Below are 22957 nucleotides of genomic sequence, written 5' to 3'. Positions count from 1 at the left end.
AGGCAGTCAATAAATATTTGCTGAATAAGTGAATGAATGACTTATAGGATTTTGCATACTTTTAAGTATCTTTTTTAGCTTCCAAATTCAGGGAGGAAATGCTGGGCTGCCATTCTTCTTTGTCCAGGCTTTATCTTTCTTTATGTCCACCTTTTACTTCTTCACCAACTCCCCTGTGTCACAAAAGCCCAACAGTGCTATAAAGATATTAGAAAGAATATTTTATTCCGAAGCCTGTGAATCAGAGGATTGTGTAAAGAAGTTACTCCAATCTGAATGCCTCGACACAGTGACGCATTGGAATGTGCCCAGTGACTCCAGAAGGGGACTGACTGACACTCCTCCAGAGCAGTCACGCTCGCCCCTGGAGGCTGTGAGGCCCCCAACCAGGTCCAAAACAGCATCTGCTGCGGTGCCATCATGGGAGAGGTTCTGGAACAGTTCTTCATTTTTGTAGGGCTGCTGGTGTGCCTGGTCCACCTGGTGAAATGTGTGAGATTCTCCAAATGTATTTTCCTGCACTTCTGGAAAGTTTCGCCAAGGTCTTTCTTGAAGTCAATGGGACAGTGGGCAGGTAAAGAAAGTTTTCCATCTCTTGTTTTTTTGTTGTTCTTGCTTATTATCACTTAGGTCTCAAAAGATATATTGCATCTTTTCCTTTTGAGAGCAAAGATGTAATTCCTTTGGGTTATTTTAATTTGGGAGGCTGGAAAGCACGCATGAAATTAGGATTGTCTGAGAAATGAGATGTGGGGCATCAGGCGGATAATTAGGGAACAATGTTACTCAGTCCTTGCCTGTGTGCTTCTCCTCTCATTCTCACTCGTTGGGTTTTCTTATTTTGGGAGTTTCTGATGATACAAATAATAGATGCTGCAGAAAATTATGTATCCTCTTCTCCAGATTTTCAAAAGCCCAGGGTGCTTCCATTTTCTTAAAGGGTGTTTCAACATTCTGAAATCCAATAATTTAAATTCATTTTATTAAAAAAAAATTTATTTGAGCCCTTTCAAGAAGTGAGGGTAATACAAAATCAAGGCAATAAAGATCTCTGTGGAGACATGTTTTTAAAATGGTTATATATGGAATCTGGGTCTGGTTTGTGTCCTAAGTAGATTGATTAATTGCTACCTCCCAATGGGATTTAGCTCCTGGAACTGCTATGCAGAATTTCAGCTCCATACTGAGTTTAAGGTGAAGGATGTGAGGCTATGGTTTTGGCATCTCCTTGAATGAAATGCTAAGTTTGCATTTCAAAGTTGGTGTTATGTGCTAGTGTCAGTCTATCAATAACCAATATTGTGGTCGGGCCGGCCCTTGTGGTTCTTACTGTGATTGCAAGATGGCTTTCAGCAATAACCATCAGGACACTTTAAAAAAATAATAAAGGTGTATTACTTACAGGACCTGAAAATTATGTAGGACACCTGGTGCCACATAGCAAGGTCATGGGCACAAAGAGAGAGAGAGAGAGAGAGAGAGAGAGAGAGAGAGTGAATGGGCCTGGAGTTCTGCTTTTATTTTATTCTGGGGTGGGGGCCTAGGGTTTCACACGCTCACTCTTTAATGGTGAATTTAAAACATAAGAGCAGGAATTTAAAGCACAGGAAGAGAAAAAACAAGTAGTCCAAATGGTCAGTTATTGAAATCAATCAAGATTTTTAAAACAAAGGAACCTCATTTGGGGGAGGTGGCCTGGCTCTTTACATGATCGTGTGGCCAGCATAGCTTTTATTAGAAATCACCATCTTTAAAGTTGATGCCTCTTTAAAGGTGATGCCTCACTGGCAATCAAAGTCAGGCACTTGCATTACAAAAGAGAAAAAAAACAGGGCTTCCCTGGTGGCGCAGTGGTTGAGAGCCCGCCTGCCGATGCAGGGGACACAGGTTCGTGCCCGGTCCGGGAACATCCCACATGCCGCGGAGTGGCTAGGCCCGTGAGCCATGGCCGCTGAGCCTGCGCGTCCGGAGCCTGTGCTCCGCAACGGGAGAGGCCACAACAGTGAAAGGCCCGCGTACAGAAAAAAAATAAAAAAGAAAAAAACAAAAACAAAAACCCAACTGTCAGGTTTTACACTACAGTTGGGCACCAAGAAAATCCAATGATTAAAAAAAAAAAGGATTTCTGTGGCTTTAGAAATACAATGCCAGGCTAAATAGGAAAGATTGTAAACAACCTTATAGGGCTGCCAGATAAAATACAGGATACTCAGTTATATTTGAATTTCAGATAAATAAAGAATAATTCTTTCGTATATGACACCCCAAATATTATGTGGGATATTCTTATATGAAAAAATTGTTTGTTGTTTACCTGAAATTCAAGTTTAACTAGGCATCCTGTATCCTTATTTTCCAAAGCTAAAAAAATTACTATATGAAAATTGTTTGGCATGAAAAAAATGCATTTTTAACTGTTGCCTGTTAATCTGTAGAGAGAGAGAGAGAGTGAGAGAGAGAATATGTGTGTGAGCACTCCCTCTCAGGGCAGTATGATGTCTCCAGTGAACTTGCTAAGCAGTTTGAACTTGAGTGTTCTGGATCCAAATACTCTGCCTCACACAGATTCAAATGCCTGTGCTCTGAGGGGCTTAGAACTCTGCCCATCATTGTACGGCAAAGCCCTTCTGAGAACACACATTCTAAAAGAAGTGCATATGCAGTCATATGTGGTTGATTTCCTAATTTTGTCACTGGTATTATTTATTTTTATTTTTATTTTTTGGCTACGTTGGGTCTTCCTTGCTGCGTGCAGGCTTTCTCTAGTTGCTGCGAGTGGGGGCTACTCTTCGTTGCGGTGCGCTGGCTTCTCATTGTGGTGACTTCTCTTATTGCGGAGTACGGGCTCTAGGCATGCGGGCCTCAGTTGTTGCAGCACGTGGGCTCCAGTAGTTGTGGCTCGCGGGCTCTAGAGCGCAGGCTCAGTAGTTGGGGTGCACGGGCTCAGTTGCTCCGCGGCATGTGGGATCTTCCCAGACCAGGGCTCGGACCCGTGTCCCCTGCATTGGCAGGTAGATTCTTAACCAGGCATGTGGGATCTTCCCAGACCAGGGCTCGGACCCATGTCCCCTGCATTGGCAGGTAGATTCTTAACCACTGCGCCACCAGGGAAGTCCCATCACTGATATTCTTTATAGATTTGTGACCCCAAAGTCAGAGCCTGGGTTCAAATCCTGTAGTCATCATTTTTAGCAGTGTGGCCTTTATTGGGTTAAGAACTTTCCCTTCACTTCCTCAAATATAAACTAAGGAAAATGATGTACCCTGAATTATAGGCTTGTTTTGAATATCAGATGAGATGATGGCTGTGGGGTTGCCCATCCACATGCTCTTTCTGCATTTCTGTAAGCCGGACAAGGAAGAGCTTTATTGGACCTACAATGCCTATTCCACTTTCTCCCTGAATTCCAGCGGCCTCATCTGTCACCCTTACCTAGACAAACTGATGCCTTCACATTCCCACCACCCGCCATGAAGAAGCTGCTAGTGGGAGCCCTGGTGCTCTGGGGTGTCAGAGCCAGAACCTCATTTCTGGCTTGGAAGTTGTGTTCTGAGGCCTGATCTGGACACTGGGGCAGAGGCAGCACTGAAGACTTTGCTATGCACCGAGGAGGGGATGGAGGTGGCCAGGAACCTCAGGAGCCAGCTTCCTCCCCTCTTCTCCCTCCTGTCCATCTCATGCTGTGTAATTTAACTTGTAAATAATAAGGTCTAAGTGACTAAAAACATAACCCAAAAATATAGTGCACGGCAGAAAGTAAACACTCAGTAGGTACCAGCCACTTATTGACGTTATCTTGACTATAGTTCAGGCCTTGTACTGGGTGATTTTGAGGATGCCTGTAATGGAGGGGAAGGTGAGGCAGAAGACAACAACCCTGAGCAAAATACCTCTACAGAGTAAAACAAGTCATATACGTGGAGTCACTTAAAAGTACCCAAATAAACAAGTAAAATCACTGGTAATTATTAAAATGAGGGTGCTTCTGCCAGTGTGCTGCCTGAGCTTTTTCAGCTTGGTCTGCTCTCCCTCTCAGTAAACTAAATGTATACATAGCTTTTGTACACACTTTTGGAAAGCATATCCTCCAATTCATGGTGCAAAGGTGAACTGCAGATATGTATATACTGAATTGTACTGTATTTTGAAATTGTGACATTCGCACGAATGAAGTTTACCCTAGAGCTCAGTCATTAAATATGTATGTGCTGTTGGCTATAAAAGGACTAAAAGGCCCATCTCATTGTTATCTATTAATCAATAGATCCAGTGAGCACAAGTTCTTTAGGTTCCTTCATGTCATTGCATCCTCTTTTTGTATTTCTGTATTTTCCTCTTAAGTTCTCTGTCTTCAATGGGCTTTGATTGCTGTTGTCCTGTGAGAGTGAGGATAGGAAGTGGGGAGAACTCAGCTTTTAGTAGGAACCTTGAAATGTCCTTACAGTGATAATTGGGTGTGTGGGTAGAGAGATAATAGCATACACTGCTTGTCCTTGATGAATTAAGGCTTAGAAATGTCTAAAACCTTATGGGGTCTGAATAAAATGTTCCCTGGCTAATGTTCTTTGTTTCATTTTGGAGCATGTTTTTTATAGCCTCACCAACCCTTCCTCCCCAACCCCATCCAAAAAAAGAAAAAAAAGCTTCATTTTGAACATTTAGTGAAGGGAGTCAAGGCTGGAAACTTCACAGTTGAGCGGAGTAGGGCTGGAGAGGAGAAGGGCAGTGCTTTGGAATATTGTGTCCTAGAGAGTAGGCCTGCAAGAACATGTAGCCAGCGAGAAAGGGGTTTAAAGATTAATTCTATCCTTTAAAACCATTTCTGCTTTTTGCAGTAATCACTGGAGCAGGAGATGGGATTGGGAAAGCTTATTCATTCGAGGTAAGTTGTGTCCTTGGAGACTTTCTCCTCCCCTTTTATTAAACACATCACAGTCACATGACTCCCACCCCAAACACTAGTTTTCTGATTATAAAAGCAATGGACATTCCCTTGTGAAGGAAACTATTTTCTATAAAAAAGGAAATTTAAAAATCATAATCTCACCGCCTGGCTACCTTTTAAAAAAAAATACAATGATATTCAAAGGTGGCAGTATCTCCCCTTAGAAGTTGTTTTAGGAATTTATGGGGGCACTGTTATTTTCTAGGGTAATTGTACCATAAGCATTTATATACTTAAAGCAATAAAAAAATTATAAACTACTTTCCTTTTATTTACCCTTTACATTATAGCTAGGGCATATGTTGATTTTAAAAATCATTTGTGCATGTAGGATATATATATACATATAACTTTCACTTTAAGAAGATTAATGGGCATTAAAAAATATAAAGAGAGAATCTGATAGGGCTGAGAGTCACTGGAGTGTGATTAGAGTCCTTGAGTGTTTCCTTCCAGGGTTTTTGTTCCTCTGTAGATAGATAGATAGATAGATAGATAGATAGATAGATAGATAGATAGATAGATAGATAGATAGACAGATAGTAGGTAGTTACGCTTTTCTAAAAATGTGTTTATAGCATATGTAGTTTTGTATGCCATTATTATTAGTATTATTACAAGTTTGACATTTTCACTAATGAAGTATTGTTTCCTGGAATTCCTATATATTTTCTTTCTTCCTTGTGCCTATTATACTAACCTCTAGAACCATGTAAAACACAATAGAAGAAATAAAATCCTAGAAAGTGTGAGGATGGCTATTAAAAATCAACACCTTAAAAACATAACGAAAAGCACTTCAATTATGAAAACTACATTCAACAATAGTGAGTACTCATGTGTTTTCTTGTTCCTAAAGGCCTGTGTCATGAGAGAGGTCAAACCATCTTCTGTGAAATGAACATTGCAAGGTATATTGGAGGTACCTGATAGAAACTTTTGGTTTTCTTTTTAGTTAACAGAGCTGAACCATACCACTTAAAAGTCCTAGTGCTGGTCTTTTGGGTCTACCCCCCATCCTCCATGCTCTGAAGATAATTTCTTTGGTACTGACTTTCTGCTTCAACTTTGTTTTTGTTTTTTTCTTTCAGCTAAAGAGTTCATCTTTGCTCTTATCCTAATTTGTACATAGCAACTTTCTGATGATCAGTAGTGCCCAACATGCAGTAGATGAGTGGTTATATTTGAGTGTTGAGGTTGGAGAGATCATGTGCCAACCCTTTTCCAAAGCCTTGTATCTTCCATACCCCAAATCAGAAGGAAAGCTTTTCTAGCTATTTGTGTTAAAACTATATCACCTTTTATATAACTTTTTTTCACCTTAGACCAGTTTTCTGGAAAGGGTCTTACCTTTCATCCACAAGATCCAAGGCCTTACCTCTCAGTTCTCTGGAGAACTCACGTTATTTCTTTATGATTTTCCAGATTCTTTCTTCAAATTCATGCTGACCTGATATACCTGTGGCCCCCTTGATATCTTAAGACTCAGACACTTTTCTTTCTTCTTAGAGGAGACCCATATGCGGATTCTCCTTAGCAATTCATTTCCTTACTCTTTCCAAAAGCAATGGCCTGGGGGTCAGGAGCTATGGGTTCCAGTCCTCATTCAGACACTAACTGTCTGCAGATTTTGGACAAGTTACACATTCTTTCTGGGCTTCCAGGTCTTTATGAGCACAAAAGATGTCTCCCAAGAACCTTCAAATTCTAAATTCTATTTCTCTTCTAGACTAATTCTTGCTTTGCTCTTCTTCTTATAGAATCTTATTCTTTGTTTCCTTTTGTTCTTTTCTAAGGCTGTGCTAAACAATTTTCTGGGATCCCTACCTTTCTTTCATGCAGGATTCCCTCTCTTCCAGAGAGCCTGTTCTTGTCTCCCTGCTAATTGCTGCTTCAAGGAAAGCAGTTCAGTCTGGAATGCTACGGATTGTAATGGTTAAGAATTTGAGGTTGGGAATGGATCAGATGTCTGTCTGTTCAAACTCTGCCTCCAATATGCTCACTGCAGAATTTCCACATCAATAAACTGGAAGTGATGATAATTCCATCTGGGCTTTTGTAAAAGTTAAATGGGATGAGACGGGAAAAATGCTTTGCATAGAGTAAGCTCTCCAAGTTTAGCCAGTATTATTATTGGATATTTAATCTGTTTTCTTTCCCATATATTGCTTTTTTTTTCTCTTTTTGAGAAAGGAAATGTGTTGTACTTACCCATATTTTTACTCTTTCCATTGTTCTTTCTTCTTCCCTGATGTTCCAAGATTTTTTCTTTTGTTATTTCCTGTCTGTTTAGAGAAGTTCCTTTAGTTTTTCTTTTACAGTAGCTCTGCGGGTGACAAATTCTCTTTGTTTTCCTTCATCAGAGACTGTCTCCATTTCCCCTTCATTCCTGAAGGATAATTTTGCTGAATATAGGATTTATAGTTGACAATCCTTTCCTTTCAGCACTTGAAAAATGTTGTGCCACTTCCTTCTGGCCTCTATGATTTCTGATGAGTCTGATGTTATTCAAATCATTTTCCCCTATAGGTAAGGTGTTGTTTCTCTTTCATTGCTTTCAAGATTTTTTTCTTTGTGTTCAGTTTTCAGCAGTTTAGTTATGCTTCTTGGTGTGGGTTTCTTTGAGTTTATCTTGTTTGAGATTCACTCAGTCTCTTGAATCTGTAGGTTTATACCTTTTCACAAATTTGGAAATTTTTCATTCATTCTTTCTTCAAATATTCTTTCTGCCTAGCTGCCTAGCCCTCTTCTCTTCTTCTAGGTGGGTCTCTGAGATGCTGTTCATTTTTTTTCAGTGTATTTTTTCTCTGTTTAGATTGTGTAATTCCTGTTGTTTTATCTTTAAGTTCATGGATTCTTTCCTTGGTCTCTCCTTTCTGCTATTGAGCCCATCCATTGAGTTTTTAATTTCACTTTCTGTATTTTTCAGTTATAAAATTTCCATTTCATTTTTCTTTATATCTTCTATTTCTTTGCTGAAATGTCCTAATTTTCATTTGTTTTAATTGTGTTTGTGATTGCTCTCTGAAGCATTTTTACAATAGCTGCTTTAAAATTCTAGTCAGATAATTCTAACATCTGTGTCATCTTGACATTAGCATTTGTCCATTGTTTTTATCTTACTCAAATTGAGATCTTCCTTATTCTTGGTGTGATGAGTTTTTTTCTTTTAATTGAATCTTGGACATTTTTGGTTTTATGTTATGAGACTCTGGATCATATTTAAATCTTCTGGTTTAGGTCTGTACTGACATTGCTTCAACCGTGGGAGGAGGGGGTGCTTTTTCCTACCAGGTGGGGTAGAAGCCCAGGTTTTCCACTTGGCCTCCTTTGGGGGGTGCTGCCTCCTTGTTACTGCTGGATGGGTTTAGGAGTTCTGGCTTCTCATAAGCCACTCTGGATTTTCGGGGCAAGAGTGCATCGTTACTGCTCCCCACAAGCAGTACTTGGAGGAGGTGGTCTCACTATCATTGCGGTGATGGTATAAGTCCTGAATCTCCATTAGGCTTCCTCTGTCATCATCCCAGGGGAAAGAAGAGGGGAGAGAGCAGAAGGGGTGCTCTGGCACTGTCAGGTAGAAGTGGAAGTTCAGGTCTCTGCTGACATGGTGGGTGGGGTGGCTGGGATGAAAGTCCCAGCTCCCTGCTCATCCTTCTCTGATGCCAACGTGGCAGGGGGCTGGAGTCCTTGTTAGGACTCAGCCTCACGAGAGGGGAAGTGTCAGCTCCCCACTCAGGCTTTGGAGGCAGGGGTGGCAATAGGAACATAGATTTTTTTTTTTTGAGTTGTTTGTCTGGAATACGACAGTTATTGTCTAAAGTTTTCTGCCTTACTAGGCTGCCATTTTTTGGTTCTTTGGTTAGAGAGAGCAGGCTTCTGTTGGGACTTTTTATGTCTGCACTGTTGGTGTTTCTAAATATCCAGCTTCTCCAGCAATAAGTCTGGGATATATGAGGCAAAAAGAAAACCCAGGAAACTCACCACCGGTTTCCTCAGGTCTCAAGGCCCATAGCTGATCTTCTCACTATCTTTTGGAGTCTTCTTATATTTATTTTATGTATTATGTCCAGGTTGCATGTTTTAGTTGCATTTCATGGTAGAAATAAGGACTTTTACTCCAACTTTCCAGTAGCCTATTCTATATTACATTTTAACCTAATCTGTATTTGTATTTAGAGTGGCAATAGTGACTTTTCCTCCTTTTAAAGGAATTTCAAGCATTACTGGAAGCAGGTGAAAAAAAATTGTGGAGAGGGATGGGCTGGAGGAGGAAGGACAAGAATGGGCCTGCTCTTCATGCCTCTGAAGCCTCTGCTTCACTCTGTATTTCACACCATTTCCATTCCTTTGGCACCTGAATTCAAGCCCTTTCTTTTATTTACTGCCACACAGAAGAAGCCCTGTCTTCCCTGGCATTCCCACCACCTGTTATAGATTAGCAGCGACAGGCACCTTCCTTGACCTAGTCCCTAACACACAGCAGAAGGAAAATGGTCTATTCATCACAGCAGCAGCCATTCTTCTTTAGCACAGTGCCTGGCAGGGAATTCTGGGAGAGGGTGTGCTTCTGGGGCTTAACTCCCTGAAGGGGGGTGGTGGCAAAACCCACGTATGGAGCCTGTCAGCCTGGACATTCTAGAAAGAAGATTGAGCCCTGCTCAAAAGGACAAAGGGAACATGCTGGCCCAGACAACCAAGTGTTCTCCGTGCCCCCCTCCTGGCTCAGACCACTTCACATGGAACCTTTAAAAAGTCTATGGCTCTTGAGAGAAATGGCACAATTCAGGAGAGGCTGGAAGCACACAAGGCAGAGAGCATCCTTTGTGTTGAAAATGCAAATTGTTTTCCATTTAATGGACAATCTCCCCCTCGGGAGGCTGATGACGTGAATTGTGAGACGAAGGTGCTTAATTCTTTAGCCATCCTTTGATAGATTCCCAGACTGAAAATGAGGGCTGGAGGTGGGGGTGGGGAATTTTCCAGGAGAGAAAGGGAAGACTTCATGATATCACTGGCCTTAAAATGGGACAGTTCTTATTTTTTTATCTTTTAATTTTCTATTTATTTTTAAAGTTTTAAGATAGACTTTATTTTTTAGAGCAGTTTTAGATTGACCACAAAATCTTGCAGAAGGTACAGCGAGTTCCCGTATACCCCTGTCCACACACACACCCCAGAGTGGGAAGTTTGCTACAGTGAACATACACTGGCACGTCATTATCACCCAGAGTCCATAGTTTACCTTGGGGTTCACCCTTCTTGGTTTAATTTTTCCGTGGTGGTTGTTTTTCAGAGGAAAGTGTGATACAGGCCCAGCTGAAGATGAATTTCTCTTAGGGAACCTGTTTCCCACCTTCTCCTTTGCTCAGTCTGGTCTGAATGAAGCTTTCTTTACCTAGGGTCAGTCAAAATTGACACAAAAGTCTTTGAGACATTTTCTGTGGCTTATTTCTTTTCCATAGCTGAGTTCCAGCCAAAATGTCTGAGTAAACTTCTTTGTATGTCATTTAAAAATATACTAGGAAATCAACTATTTAAAGGAACAACAGGGGCTTCCCTGGTGGCGCAGTGGTTGAGAGTCCGCCTGCCGATGCAGGGGACACGGGTTCGTGCCCCAGTCCAGGAAGATCCCACGTGCCGCGGAGCGGCTGGGCCCGTGAGCCATGGCCGCTGAGCCTGTGCCTCCGGAGCCTGCGCTCCGCAACGGGAAAGGCCACAACAGTGAGAGGCCCACGTATCGCAAAAGAAAAAAATAATAAAATAAAATAAAAATAAAGGAACAACAGATGCAGAGTATCACCCCTAATTACATTCTATATATGTCTAGATATTGATAGATTGTCTTTTTACAAAGTGAAACCTCACTATATAGGTTCCAGGCCAGGGGTGGGACTTGTTATAATACTTTATGGCTGAAGATCAGCTGTTAGACTGAATATAATTTACTTTAAAATACTTCAGCATGCATAGTATGATACGCACGTGAATCAGTTTTTTATTTTAGACAGCTTCTTGAGATATAATTCACGTACCATAAAATTCACCTGTTTTAAGTGTATGGTATAATGATTTTTAGTAAATTAACCAAGGTGTTCACCATCATCACCATCCAGTTTTAGCACATTTCCATCATCCTAATAAGATCCTAATGAGATCACTCACAACTGGTCACAGTTAATCCCCCATTCCCATCCCTAGTCCTAGGCTGCCACTAATCTTTTCTGAACATTTCATATGAATGCCACCACACAATATGTACCTGACTTCCTTCATTTAGCACAGGATTTTTGAGGTTCATCCATGTTGTAGCATGTGTCAGTGGTTCTTTCATTTTTATTGCAGAATAATATTCCATCATATGGATATACCACAATTTGTTTATTCATTTACTAGCTGATGAATGTTTGGGTTGTTCCCATTTTTTGGCTATATAATATGCTGCTGTGAACATTCTTATGTGCTTGTTTTCATGGACATATGTTTCCATTTCTCCTTTTTTTTGGCTGCATCGGGTCTTCGTTGCTGTGTGCGGGCTTTCTCTAGTTGCGGCGAGCGGGGGCTACTCTTTGTTGTGGTGCACAGGCTTCTCATTGCCGTGGCTTCTCTTGTTGGGGACCACGGGCTCTAGGCACACAGGCTTCAGTAGTTGTGGCACATGGGCTCAGTAGTTGTGGTGCATGGGCTTAGTTGCTCCCCGCTTGTGGGATCTTCCCAGACCAGGGCTCGAACCCATGTCCCCTGCATTGGTAGGCAGATTCTTAACCACTGCACCACCAAGGAAGTCCCTCCATTTCTCTTGGGTAGATTACCTAGGAATGGAATACACAACCACACCTAGAGGTGGTGTGTGTTGAGTTTCTTCTACTTGCCCCTCGGGATTCACCCTCTGCCCTTCTTTGCCCTCCTGTGTGCCCTAGGAGGCTGCCCTGCACCAAGGGCCTCAGATGGCTTCTGGTTTCAGTGGGGTTTGGTGGGGGTTGGGGGATACTGGCAACAGGTAAGAGAGAGAGAGAGGAGTGTGAGGTTGGGTTCCTTTCTGCTCTCTCCCTGTGGGCTGGCTGTATCCCTCTGCTGAAGGCCGCAGCTCTGTCAGGCAGCCCTCTCCACCCTCTGGTTCTGGTAACTGTTCATCCCCCAACCCTTTCAGGTTCACAGGTGACAACAGCTCTGCCCTTATTAGCTCCAGAATCTCGTGGGTTCTCTACACATTAGTCACAGTTTGTAAATCATCCTTTTATTAAACTCTCTTCTAGTTACCCAGTTTGAGTGTGCTGTTTTTGCCAGGACCTTGGCTAAATCCAGGTTTTAGTTAATTTTTAAAGATGCTAAATTAGAGTTCATCAATATCTGTGCTTTAGCTAACTTGACTTTCATTAGAAGGTTTGCCCCTTAGCCTAAGAGATGTTATAAATAATTTTCCTGAGGAAGTGCCTTCCAAGATATGTGGATTAGCTAGAAATATTGTACAGGCACTTCTGCCCTCCTATGAACAAGGATGTAATATCTGTGAGCATCGCAGAGTGTTCTTGGCCTTTAACTGATTTGGCCCCATGTCCTGCTGATAGTGGAGGATTCTGTCACCCTACCCTGCTAGAAGTTTGACTGCACCCTGCCCCCAGAACATTATCATATCTACCTGGGATGAGCCTTCACAGAGTGCCTAAGGGACAGAAAGCTGGGACTCCACTGAGCTATAAGAATAGGTTCATGACTATTCTGATGCCAGCTTACTAATGAATGTTTCTGTTGGTAGGATTTGGTCTGAGTCTTGTTTAAATTTTATAACACACCATCTGCTGGCAGGTTGTTAGGGAGGAGATCTGTAGCCAAAATCTATCTCTAATTACTGGAGACAACAAGAAAACCCAGTGATTATGAACAACCAAATAGGCTTAGGTCAGAGATAGACATAATACTTAATGCCTCTCAGGGTTCCAGCCATTCAGGGTTCTAGTCAGCTCTGTCCAGTCCTTAGGAGCATGTGCAGCTGCTCTGGTCTGTACAAAAAGCAGCCCAGCTGGCCCCAGGCAGCGCTAGCCCCTCTGGCCTCCCAGCTCATCTCAGCCCCAGCTAAGCACTGTACAGCCCCATACAGCATCTATTCACTTCACATCCCCAATTCTCTTTTAAAAAGCACTGTTACCTAATTTTCCTGTATTTATTTAGCTTCCTTTAGCTTCTTTTTTAAAATTAAACTTTTAATTTTGAGATAATTATAGATTCATATGCAGTTATAAGAAAGAATACAGAGAGATCCCATGTACCCTTTACCCAATCTTGCAAAGCTATTCTACAACATCACACTCAGGATATCAACATAGATACAGTCAAGATACAGAACATTTCCATCACCACTAGGATCCCTTGTGTGGCCGTTTTAAAAACACCCCCACCCCCTCCTTCCTTCTTTCCTCCCTCCCTCCCTCCCTCCCTCCCTTCCTTCCTTCCTTCTTTCTTTCATTATTTCTTTCTTGACGTATAGTTGATTTACAATGTTGTGTTACTTTCTGCTGTTCAGCAAAATGATTCAGTTATACATATATATATATTATTTTTATATTCTTTTCCATTATGGTTTATTACAGGATATTGTTTCCAGTTTGGGCAATACTTATAAAGCTTCTATAAACATTTGTATATAAGTTTTGTGTGAACGAAAGACTATTTTTTCTGGAATAAATGCTCAGGAGTGCAGTTGCTGGCTGGTATGATAGTTGCATGTTTAGTTTTTTAAGAAACTGCTAAACTGTTTCCCGGATTGTTTGTACCATTCTCACCAGCACTGTATGTGTGGTCCATTTTCTCCACATCTTCACCAGCATTTGGTGTTGCTATGTTTTATTTTAGCCATTCTGAGAGCTGTGTAGTAATATCTCATTCATTGGGGTTTTAATTTGCACTTCCCTGATGGCTAATGATGTTTATGTATACATTTTTAATTCAAAGAAGTGTAAGGAAGAAAACAGCAAAAAGGCCATAATCTCTTTGCCCAGATACTTCCTGTTAAAGATAAAATAATACAGGCATAAAATTATAAAACTCAAGCAGCACAGAAAAGCATACAAAGGGAAATAAAGACCTCTCCTCCCTCACCCCTGCCCTTACCTGGCCCTTCTCTGTAAAGGTCACCAGTGTTCACAATGTCTTGAAATTCCTTTCAGAAAAGGTAAAGGAAAACCATCGCTATGTTCATACTTACATGTTGATATGGATGTTGATAGTACAGAATAACTTCAGCGTAACAATCCAGAGACTTTCCTGATTAGCAGGTGGCTCTGTCCAGTTCCTTCTGTCTTGCTTCTTGTCTATCTTATAAGCCTTTGCGCTACTCTTCAAGGTTGGAGCTGGGTCATAAGCACGTCTGTGTCCTGCAGCCCACTGACAGCACTCAGTCCTGGGGCCAGACATACGGCAAGAAAGGCCAGGAGTGTCATCTAGTCACATGCCCAGGAAGAAGGAAAGGAATTCATAGTCTCCTAGCAGAATTTACACTTTTATGTTTAGTTTTTGCCCACATGAGCACAGATGGGATCCTGCTTCACACAACCATAAACCCTCTTCTAAACTTTGCTTTGTTCATTAAATAATGTAATATGGAGATCTTGCCACAGCAAAGGCATACAGATGGCCTTCATTCTTTTTAATGGTTTTCACGGTTATTCTATCCCAGGGATGTACTATGTCTCTTTTATCGGCCTCTTAGGGATGGGCACTAGGGTTACTTTTTGTTTTTGTAGTTACATATAATGTTTCAAGACACACCCTTGAAGATAAACTTACACATATCCAAGTATACATCCCTATCAGTAAGATTGCTGGCTCAATGGGTATGTGCATTTAAATACTGGATACCATTGCCGGATTGTCCTCTATATGATTGAACCAATTTTAACCCATCTTATATTACTATAAATTTTAATATTTATATACATATATATTTAAACATTATAAAACTTACTTTTCATCACTTTAATATATATAAACATGCATTCTTGGCTATTAATGCCCACAGAATGCTAGAAGCAAAATATATGACTAAAGATTGTCTGGTTTAATTTCTCCATATCTGGACAATTCTAGTGCCACCCCCAACGTCTGGGATGGTATGGAAGCTACAAGCTCCAGTGTGACAGGCAAGGCAGTTAGAATGCTTCTCAAGACAGTGCTCCTGGCAGTTACAGGTAATGGCACAGTGTTGCCCCTTGGATTAAAATCCCTTGGCTCAGCCCAACCCAAGAAAAACCAACTGCTTTGCTCTATTCTTGAATATTATCACACATTTACTGTCAATATATGATGGTGTCTTATGCCATTTCATCAAGGAAATTCTTCTTCCTAATGTCTAAATTACTCTAGTCTAAATTACTCCAGCTGCACTCTAAGCTTATTCTCTTTCATCTTCCCTTAAATGAAAGCATCAGCTTTTTTTTTTTTTTTTTTTGGCGGTACACGGGTCTCTCACTGTTGTGGCCTCTCCCGTTGTGGAGCACAGGCTCCGGACACGCAGGCTCAGCGGCCATGGCTCACGGGCCCAGCCGCTCCGCGGCATGTGGGATCCTCCCGGACCGGGGCACGAACCCGTGTCCTCTGCATCGGCAGGAGGACTCTCAACCACTGCGCCACCAGGGAAGCCCAGCATCAGCTTTTAATTATTATGTTTCCTTGGATTCATTGCTTTGCTCCTGTGTGTCTTCACTTCAACCCTATACTTTCTGAACCAGGCTTTGAGTATCCTAAATTCATTGTAGTATGTCGTGGTTGGGTGTGCGTGCGTGTGCAGGAGTGTGTGTGTGTGTGTGTGTGTGTGTGTGTGTGTGAGAGAGAGAGAGACAGAGAGAGACAGAGAGAGACAGACAGACAGATGTACCAAACAAGAGTGTACATAATATCTAAGTGTGGTTACAAAAAAAAATTAAAATGAGTACAGTGCCTCTTATCACGAAGCTTAAGAAATAGGGCATCACCAGTTTCCTTGAAGTTTGTCATATAGGCACATATGTCATGCCTTTGTGTTTCCCCTCCTCACTCCCACAGATGTAAGCACTATCATGAACGTTGTGTTAATAATTTCCTTACTTCAAAAAGCTTGTTACACATGCGTGTATCCCTCAACAACATTTGGTTGCATCACTTGTTTTGAACTTAATATAAATTGATTCATATGTCTTCTGTAATCTGCTTCTTACTGATCAATATTGTGCTTTTGAAATTCATCCATGCTGATGTGTGTAGAACGTGGTTCATTCATTTTCAGTATTGTATAGTACTCCATTATAGAAATTGACCCAATTTAGTTATCCATAGTAATTTAATTCACAATGGCAACAGATAAACATAGGATATTGGTGGCAGGAACAGCTAAGTTTCCCCCAAAATCCCTATTCTCCCACTGTATAAAGTTGTAGCTAGTAAGTGGCTATCCAGCCAGGGAACTTCCCAGATTCCCTTACATATAGCTGGGGCTATGTGACATTTTTCCAATGAAATCAGGCAGAAACGATGTGTGTCATTTCTTGGTCAAGGTGGTTGAGGGAGGGGATATATCTTCTCTACCCTCTTTCGATCCTTGCATTGGCTGGATATCAACAGCCAGGGCAATCTTAGAAACCTAGTGTTGAAGGTGGCAATGCCTTTCTCAGCTGTGGGTCCTGAAGGACTATGTGGAATAGAGTCTGCTATATAAGACAAAAACCAAACTTCATTGCATGAAGCCACTGAAATTTTGGAGTTATTTGTTACAGCAGCTTAAGTTATCCCAACTAATGCAAACTAACAAGAAATGTCCAAGATTTACCTGAAGAAACTTCTAAAAGTTTTAGAAGAATGCATAAGATCTGAATAAATAGATAACTGAGATAACTGATTACTGCAAAGATGCAACTTTCCCCTTAAATATCTCTAATTTCAATATAAAACATTAAAAAATATAATATTATCATTTACTTGGAAAATTAAACTAAGAAGATAACACAAGAACATTTTGAAAGAAAATAATAAATCATAGGGAATTTCTCTATGAGACACCAGATATCAAAGCCTATTATAAGATTATCAGAAGTGGCACTGGCACAGAAGTTAACAAATAGACCAGTGGAACAGAACAGATAGATTAGAGACAGATCCACGTACATATGAGAATTTGGCATAAGCATTTCACTTCAGGAAAAGACGGACAAATAGAAAAATGTTGCCAAGACAATGAGCCACCCATTTTGAAAAAAATAATGCTAGATGATTTCAACCTCACACTATTCTGAAAAATAAACAACAACAACAAAAATAAACAAACTACAAGAGTTACAGGAAAATGTATTTATATCCTTGAAGTTAGGGAAAATCATAAAGGAAATTCTAAAAAAAAATAAGGAAAATATTCACAAACTTGGTAACATTAAAATTAATATTATGTAACGTATGGTAAGGACACGATAAACAAAGGAGAAAATAATTACTGCATATATAGTAGGAAAATAATTAATACCAAGAATATGTAAAAATAAAGCTCCTACAAACTTATAAGAAAATGACATCCCAACAGTAGAATGGGCAATGGGTATATTCTGGTTATATCCAGACAAAACTATAATTCAGAAAGATACATGTACCTCTATGTTCATAGCAGCACTATTTACAATAGCCAAGACATGGAAACAACCTGAATGTCCATCAACAGATGAATGGATAAAGAAGGTGTGGTATATATATATATATATATATATATATATATATATATATATACACACAATGGAATACTACACAGCCATAAAAAAGAACGAAATAATGCCATTTGCAGCAACATGGATGTGTCTAGAGTTGCAACATACTAAGTGAAGTAAGTCAGAAAGTGACAAATATCATACAATATCACTTGTATGTGGAATCTAAAATATGACACAATGAACCTATCTATGAAACAGAAACAGAATCACAGGCGTAGAGAAGAGACCTGTGGTTGCCAAGGGGGAGGGGGTTAGGAGAGGGATGGATTGGGAGGTTGGGGTTAGCAGATGTATGCTTTTATATACAGAATGGATAAATAAGGTCCTGCTGTATAGTACAGAGAACTATATTCAATATTCTATGATATGTACCATGTCTTCTTTATCCATTCCTCTGTCAATGGGCATATATACAATGGAATATTACTCAACCATAAAAAAGAATGAAATAGTGCCATTTGCAGCAACATGGATGGACCTAGAGATTGTCATACTGAGTGAAGTAAGTCTGACAGAGAAAGACAAATATCATATGATATCACTTATATGTGGAATCTAAAAAAAAATGGTACGAATGGACTTATTTACAAAACAGAAATAGAGTCACAGATGTAGAAAACAAACTTATGGCTACCAGGGGAGAAAGGAGGATAGGGAGGGATAAATTGGGAGATTGGGATTGACATACACACATTACTATATATAAGATAGGTAACTAATAACGACCTACTGTAGAGCACAGGGAACTCTACTCAATACTCTGTAATGACCTATATGGAAAAAGAATCTAAAAAAAATAGTGGATATATGTATATGTATAACTGATTCACTTGCTGTACAGCAGAAACTAACACAACATTGTAAATCAACTATACTCCAATAAAAATTAAAAAAATAAACATACTGGGAAAATTTTAAAAAGAAGACGCACTTAAAGTTTCATTGATGATGGATGAATAAACAAAATGTGGTGTATGCATACAATGCAGTATTATTCAGCCTTGAAAAGGAAGGAAATTCTGACACATGTTACAACGTGGATGAACCTTGAGGACATTATGCTTAGTGAAATAAACCAGTCACAAAAAGAGAAAAACAAAAAACAAACGAACAAAATATTCTATGATAAACCATAATGGAAAAGAATATAAAAAAGAACTTATATGTGTATAACTGAATCACTTTGCTGTACAGCAGAAATTAGCACAATGTTATAAATCAACTATACTTCAACAAAATTTTAATAAAAAAGGATATATGCTGGTAATTCACATATAAACATACAAAAAAAATCAGTCCCACTGATAGTTGGAAAGTGCAAAGCAAAGCAGTAAAGAGATGTAATTTCTTGACTTTTAGGTTGAAAAATTTGCTAATATAATATATGGGCCAGAGTGTGGAGAAGTAGAAACTGTATTTTTGATGGTACAGTTTTAAGGGAGGATATTTTGCCAATACTGTGAAAATTTAAAAAGCATGTACCTTTTAACACAGCATTTCCACTTCTCCTTGGCTATCTACTCTAGGAATTAATTCACTTGTATATACAAAGAGCAGTATTGAAGGGTTTTCACTGTAGCAATATTGGTAATAGGAAAACTTCAAAACAACTTAAATGCTCACCCAAAAGTGAACTATAGAGCACTATAAAGCAATAAAAATGTGGCTCAGCATGGACTGATGTAGAAATAGATACAATACTTAGAGATTAAGACACATTATTAAGTTAAAAAGACAAGCTTATAATGCCATTTACAAAGTGTGAAAAGAAAGAAATCCCACAAAACAAACTTCTATTTCTGTATGTACTTATAGATGCATGTAGATGCAGAGAGAAAGTTAGAAAGGAGGATCAACACCAAACTAAAGACAGCGGGAGCCTAGCGGTGGTGGGGAAATGGAACCGTGGGTGTGACTTAGTGACAGCTTTTACAGTGAGAATGTGCTTGTGTATTTAATAGTATAATTTAATAAATCAAAATAGAAAAAGATGTAAATGCTGAGGCTTCAGCTCCAGAGATTCTTAATTGGATGGTTGTGGTGGGAATTGGTGTTTATTTTTGACATCTTCCTGAATGATTCTGATACCACAGGTTTGAATATTGGCTATTGGAGACCATATAGTAAAGTCTTCAATTCAGCTTCTTATGTGTTTTCTATACTATAACTCCTTGTTAAAATCTGGCATAGTGCTTGTTTTGGCAGCATATATACTAAAACTGAAGTGATACAGTGAAGATTAGCACGGTCCCTGTACGAGGATGACATACAAATTGTGAAACATTCCATAATTGTGAAACATTCCCTATAGGTAAATTTTATGTCATGTGTATTTTACCACAATTTTAAAATATAACAGTTTCATTTAATTAAAACCATAGAGAAGGATTTCAATTAACTGGGCCCTTTGTCACTAACTCAAATGTTGTCTGTCTCTGTTTATTTTATTTATTTTTTATTTTTTTGTCTTTTTTTTTAACATCTTTTTTGGAGTATAATTGCTTTACAATGGTGTGTTAGTTTCTGCTGTATAACAAAGTGAATCAGTTATACATATACATATGTTCCCATATCTCTTCCCTCTTGCGTCTCCCTCCCTCCCACCCTCCCTATCCCACCCCTCTAGGTGGTCACAAACCACCTAGCTGATCTCCCTGTGCTATGCGGCTGCTTCCCACTAGCTATCTATTTTACGTGTCTCTGTTTAAATGAACATTGGTTTTTCCATTTGTCTAAAGGCAAAGCTCTATCTTTTCTCACCTGTAGCATTTTTAGGTGTGAGGAGTCTGGGCCTGTCCATGACAACTCAGCACACTACGTTTACCTGTCTCCTATGCTATGTTCAAGCACACCACTTCTGCACACTGTCGCTCAGCCCCCATGAGTCGAAGCAGTGTCCAATCTGAAGAGAGTTCCTTTTGATCTCAGGGAAGCATCCGTTTACCCTCCAGTTTCCTATTCCATTTTCTGTCCTGTTGGGAGCCAGAAAACAGAAAGAAAGGGCTCAGGTCCATGACTGTGCCCAAGTGAAGAGAACCACAGGAAGAACGTTCTTGTGAATAGGACGCAGCTCACTAGTCACTGCAGAAATATTGTTTTTTATTATGGGATGCTACTCTAGACCCTGTTACATAAATTATAGTATAAAATCCTCCAAATTCTGAATTCCACCACACATCCGATCATAGGTGCTTTAGATAGGAGGGCATTCAGATTGTGGATCTGTACAAAAAAGCACTTAGAATAATAATTCCTGGCACATAATAAACACATGCAAGTAAACTACTGTTATGTCACATTTAGCCTGGCCCAGTGTGGCCGTTTTACTCATAACCCAGAAACTTTGTCACATTCTTCATATTTAAACTCAGGAGAAGCAAGCACATCACCCTGTGACCAACTGAGTGATGCCCCAACTCACCTTTAATGAAACAAGCTTTCCCTGTCTGCTTATCATCTCCTTTTTGGTTTTTCCATCCCTACCGTCAGTTAGCAAGACAGGGACTCAATGTCGTGCTTATCAGCCGGACACCGGAAAAACTACAGGCCATTGCTGCGGAGATTGGTGAGTGACCCCAAGAAATAAGGGAGGTGTTTGTGGAGCCCACCAGCCAAGTCTGCTCCTGTCCGGCCCATAGAGACATCTGTCAGCATCCCTATGTCTGCTCTCTGGAGGCTGGGGTACCAGCCTCCTTAGGGGAGCCCAGTTTACAAAGTTAAGTTCAGGATATAAGTGGCTTTAGTTCACTTCAGTTTAGTTCACCAGGGGTTCTTCAGGCTGCATGAAGCAGGGGCACACTCACCCCACAAATAGGTCTACTCTCTTCTTTGGCCTAGCATCTCCATATCTAGAATCAGACTCCCTCATCCAGAGGCCTCAGCTGTCTGATTGCTTCTGTTACTCCCTTCAAAAGCAGGATCTGTGTTTGGGACTTCACTTCCCTATGTCTATGCTGTGCTCCTTGCAGTAGGGTGAGGGACAATGCTTACTGCTAGTTGTTAGATTAAAAAAAAAAGATTTGATCCAGGGCTGCCATGGACGGTTTTGAAAGTTGTACACTATACAACCCCAAGAGACAGCATTTATATTTTAAAGCTTTATTATTATGATCCACTCTGACGTGTTCTTAGTTAATAATGATCACCATATCCCTTTCTGGGCATTTGCATTTTAATAATAATTACTAATTTAGTAATTGATAAATTCCTTAACTCAAAGGAATGAGTCTTCAACTATGAAGACTCGTGAAGACCATAGCAGGCTGTCTGGGGGAGAGCCTTATTTCTTTGGAGAGAATTTGGGCTAAGAGAAGGCCGTGGGAGGTGTGGGGTTGAGCAGTCACAACGAGGAGGCTCAGTGCCCTTGAACCAGTGAATTCTGCTTTTGTTTTCTGTCTGGATATCAGAAATAACTTTGACCCAGGACTAGGACATTCTTCAGTGTTTCCCTTACAGTGCTAAAGTGTACTTTTTATCGTCCTTTTGAAAAGCAAGTAGTGTCTTTGAACTGCCCCCAGACTTTGCCTTAAGATCACTTGCCCCAGATTTATTGGGTCTAATTCCAAAGCTAAGCAGGCAGCAGCTGGTGAGATCTGCCCGTTGCTTTTATATCTAAGAAAGAGCTCCTGCACAAAGCAAGTTCACATAAAACAGTGGAAACGGGATTGAACTTGGAGGGAGCAGAGTTTGGGTGCCCTTGGTCAAGCTAGTAAGCTTCACTGAACCTTAATTTTCTCCTCTGAAAAATGGAGAAAATACCTACTTTACAAGGTTGTTGAGAGGATTAAAAAATATATTGTGCTTGTAAATGTTTAATAAATGCTAAAGTGTTGGACAAATACAAAGGGTTTCTGAGTGTATGTGACGAGGACCTGACACTCACTGAGCAGAGGCATTGCACTTTGCTCTTACATCCCTTAGTCCAGGGGTCTGAAACTTGAGCATGCACCACAGTCACCCAGAGCACATGTGAAAACAGATCACCAGGCCAACTCCCAGGGTTTCCCGGTTCAGTAGGTCTGGGGTGGAGCCTGAGATTTTGTGTTTCTAACAAGTTCTCAGTGATGCTGATGCTGTGGTCTGTGGACCTTGCTTTGAGAACCACTGCATTAAATCTGTTATAATGTCTTTACTTGTCACTGTAGTGACTCTTAGAATCACACAGAAACCATCATTCACAAATCTTTTAACACATCCCAGCATTTATCCGAGGCTATTTCTTGTTTCTAGTTAAGGTGATGGGCTTGTGCTCTTAAGTGTCTGTTCAGGTAGTATAGGAGCATTGGGAGAACA

The 22957-nt window shown here is 40.3% G+C and overlaps 1 protein-coding gene and 1 non-coding gene across 2 annotated transcripts in view; both read left to right on the top strand.

Annotated features, from left to right (window-relative positions):
* The first annotated feature begins 343 nt into the window (after positions 1–343).
* The window catches only part of HSD17B3 (hydroxysteroid 17-beta dehydrogenase 3), a 47517-nt gene continuing 24903 nt past the window's right edge, over positions 344–22957 (top strand). Inside the window, exons 1-3 of the mRNA XM_007123869.2 lie at positions 344–574; positions 4837–4883; positions 21155–21230. Coding sequence (XP_007123931.2) covers positions 421–574; positions 4837–4883; positions 21155–21230 — 277 coding nt within the window. The 5' untranslated portion in view covers positions 344–420. The remainder of the gene's footprint in view (positions 575–4836; positions 4884–21154; positions 21231–22957) is intronic.
* On the top strand, positions 19855–19960 carry LOC112067377 (U6 spliceosomal RNA). The gene has a single exon (XR_002893241.1). It is a non-coding gene; the product is annotated as a U6 spliceosomal RNA (small nuclear RNA).

Source organism: Physeter macrocephalus, chromosome 9 (assembly GCF_002837175.3).
Source record: "Physeter macrocephalus isolate SW-GA chromosome 9, ASM283717v5, whole genome shotgun sequence".
Classification (NCBI taxonomy): domain Eukaryota; kingdom Metazoa; phylum Chordata; class Mammalia; order Artiodactyla; family Physeteridae; genus Physeter; species Physeter macrocephalus.
This window is presented reverse-complemented; position numbering and strand designations above follow the sequence as displayed.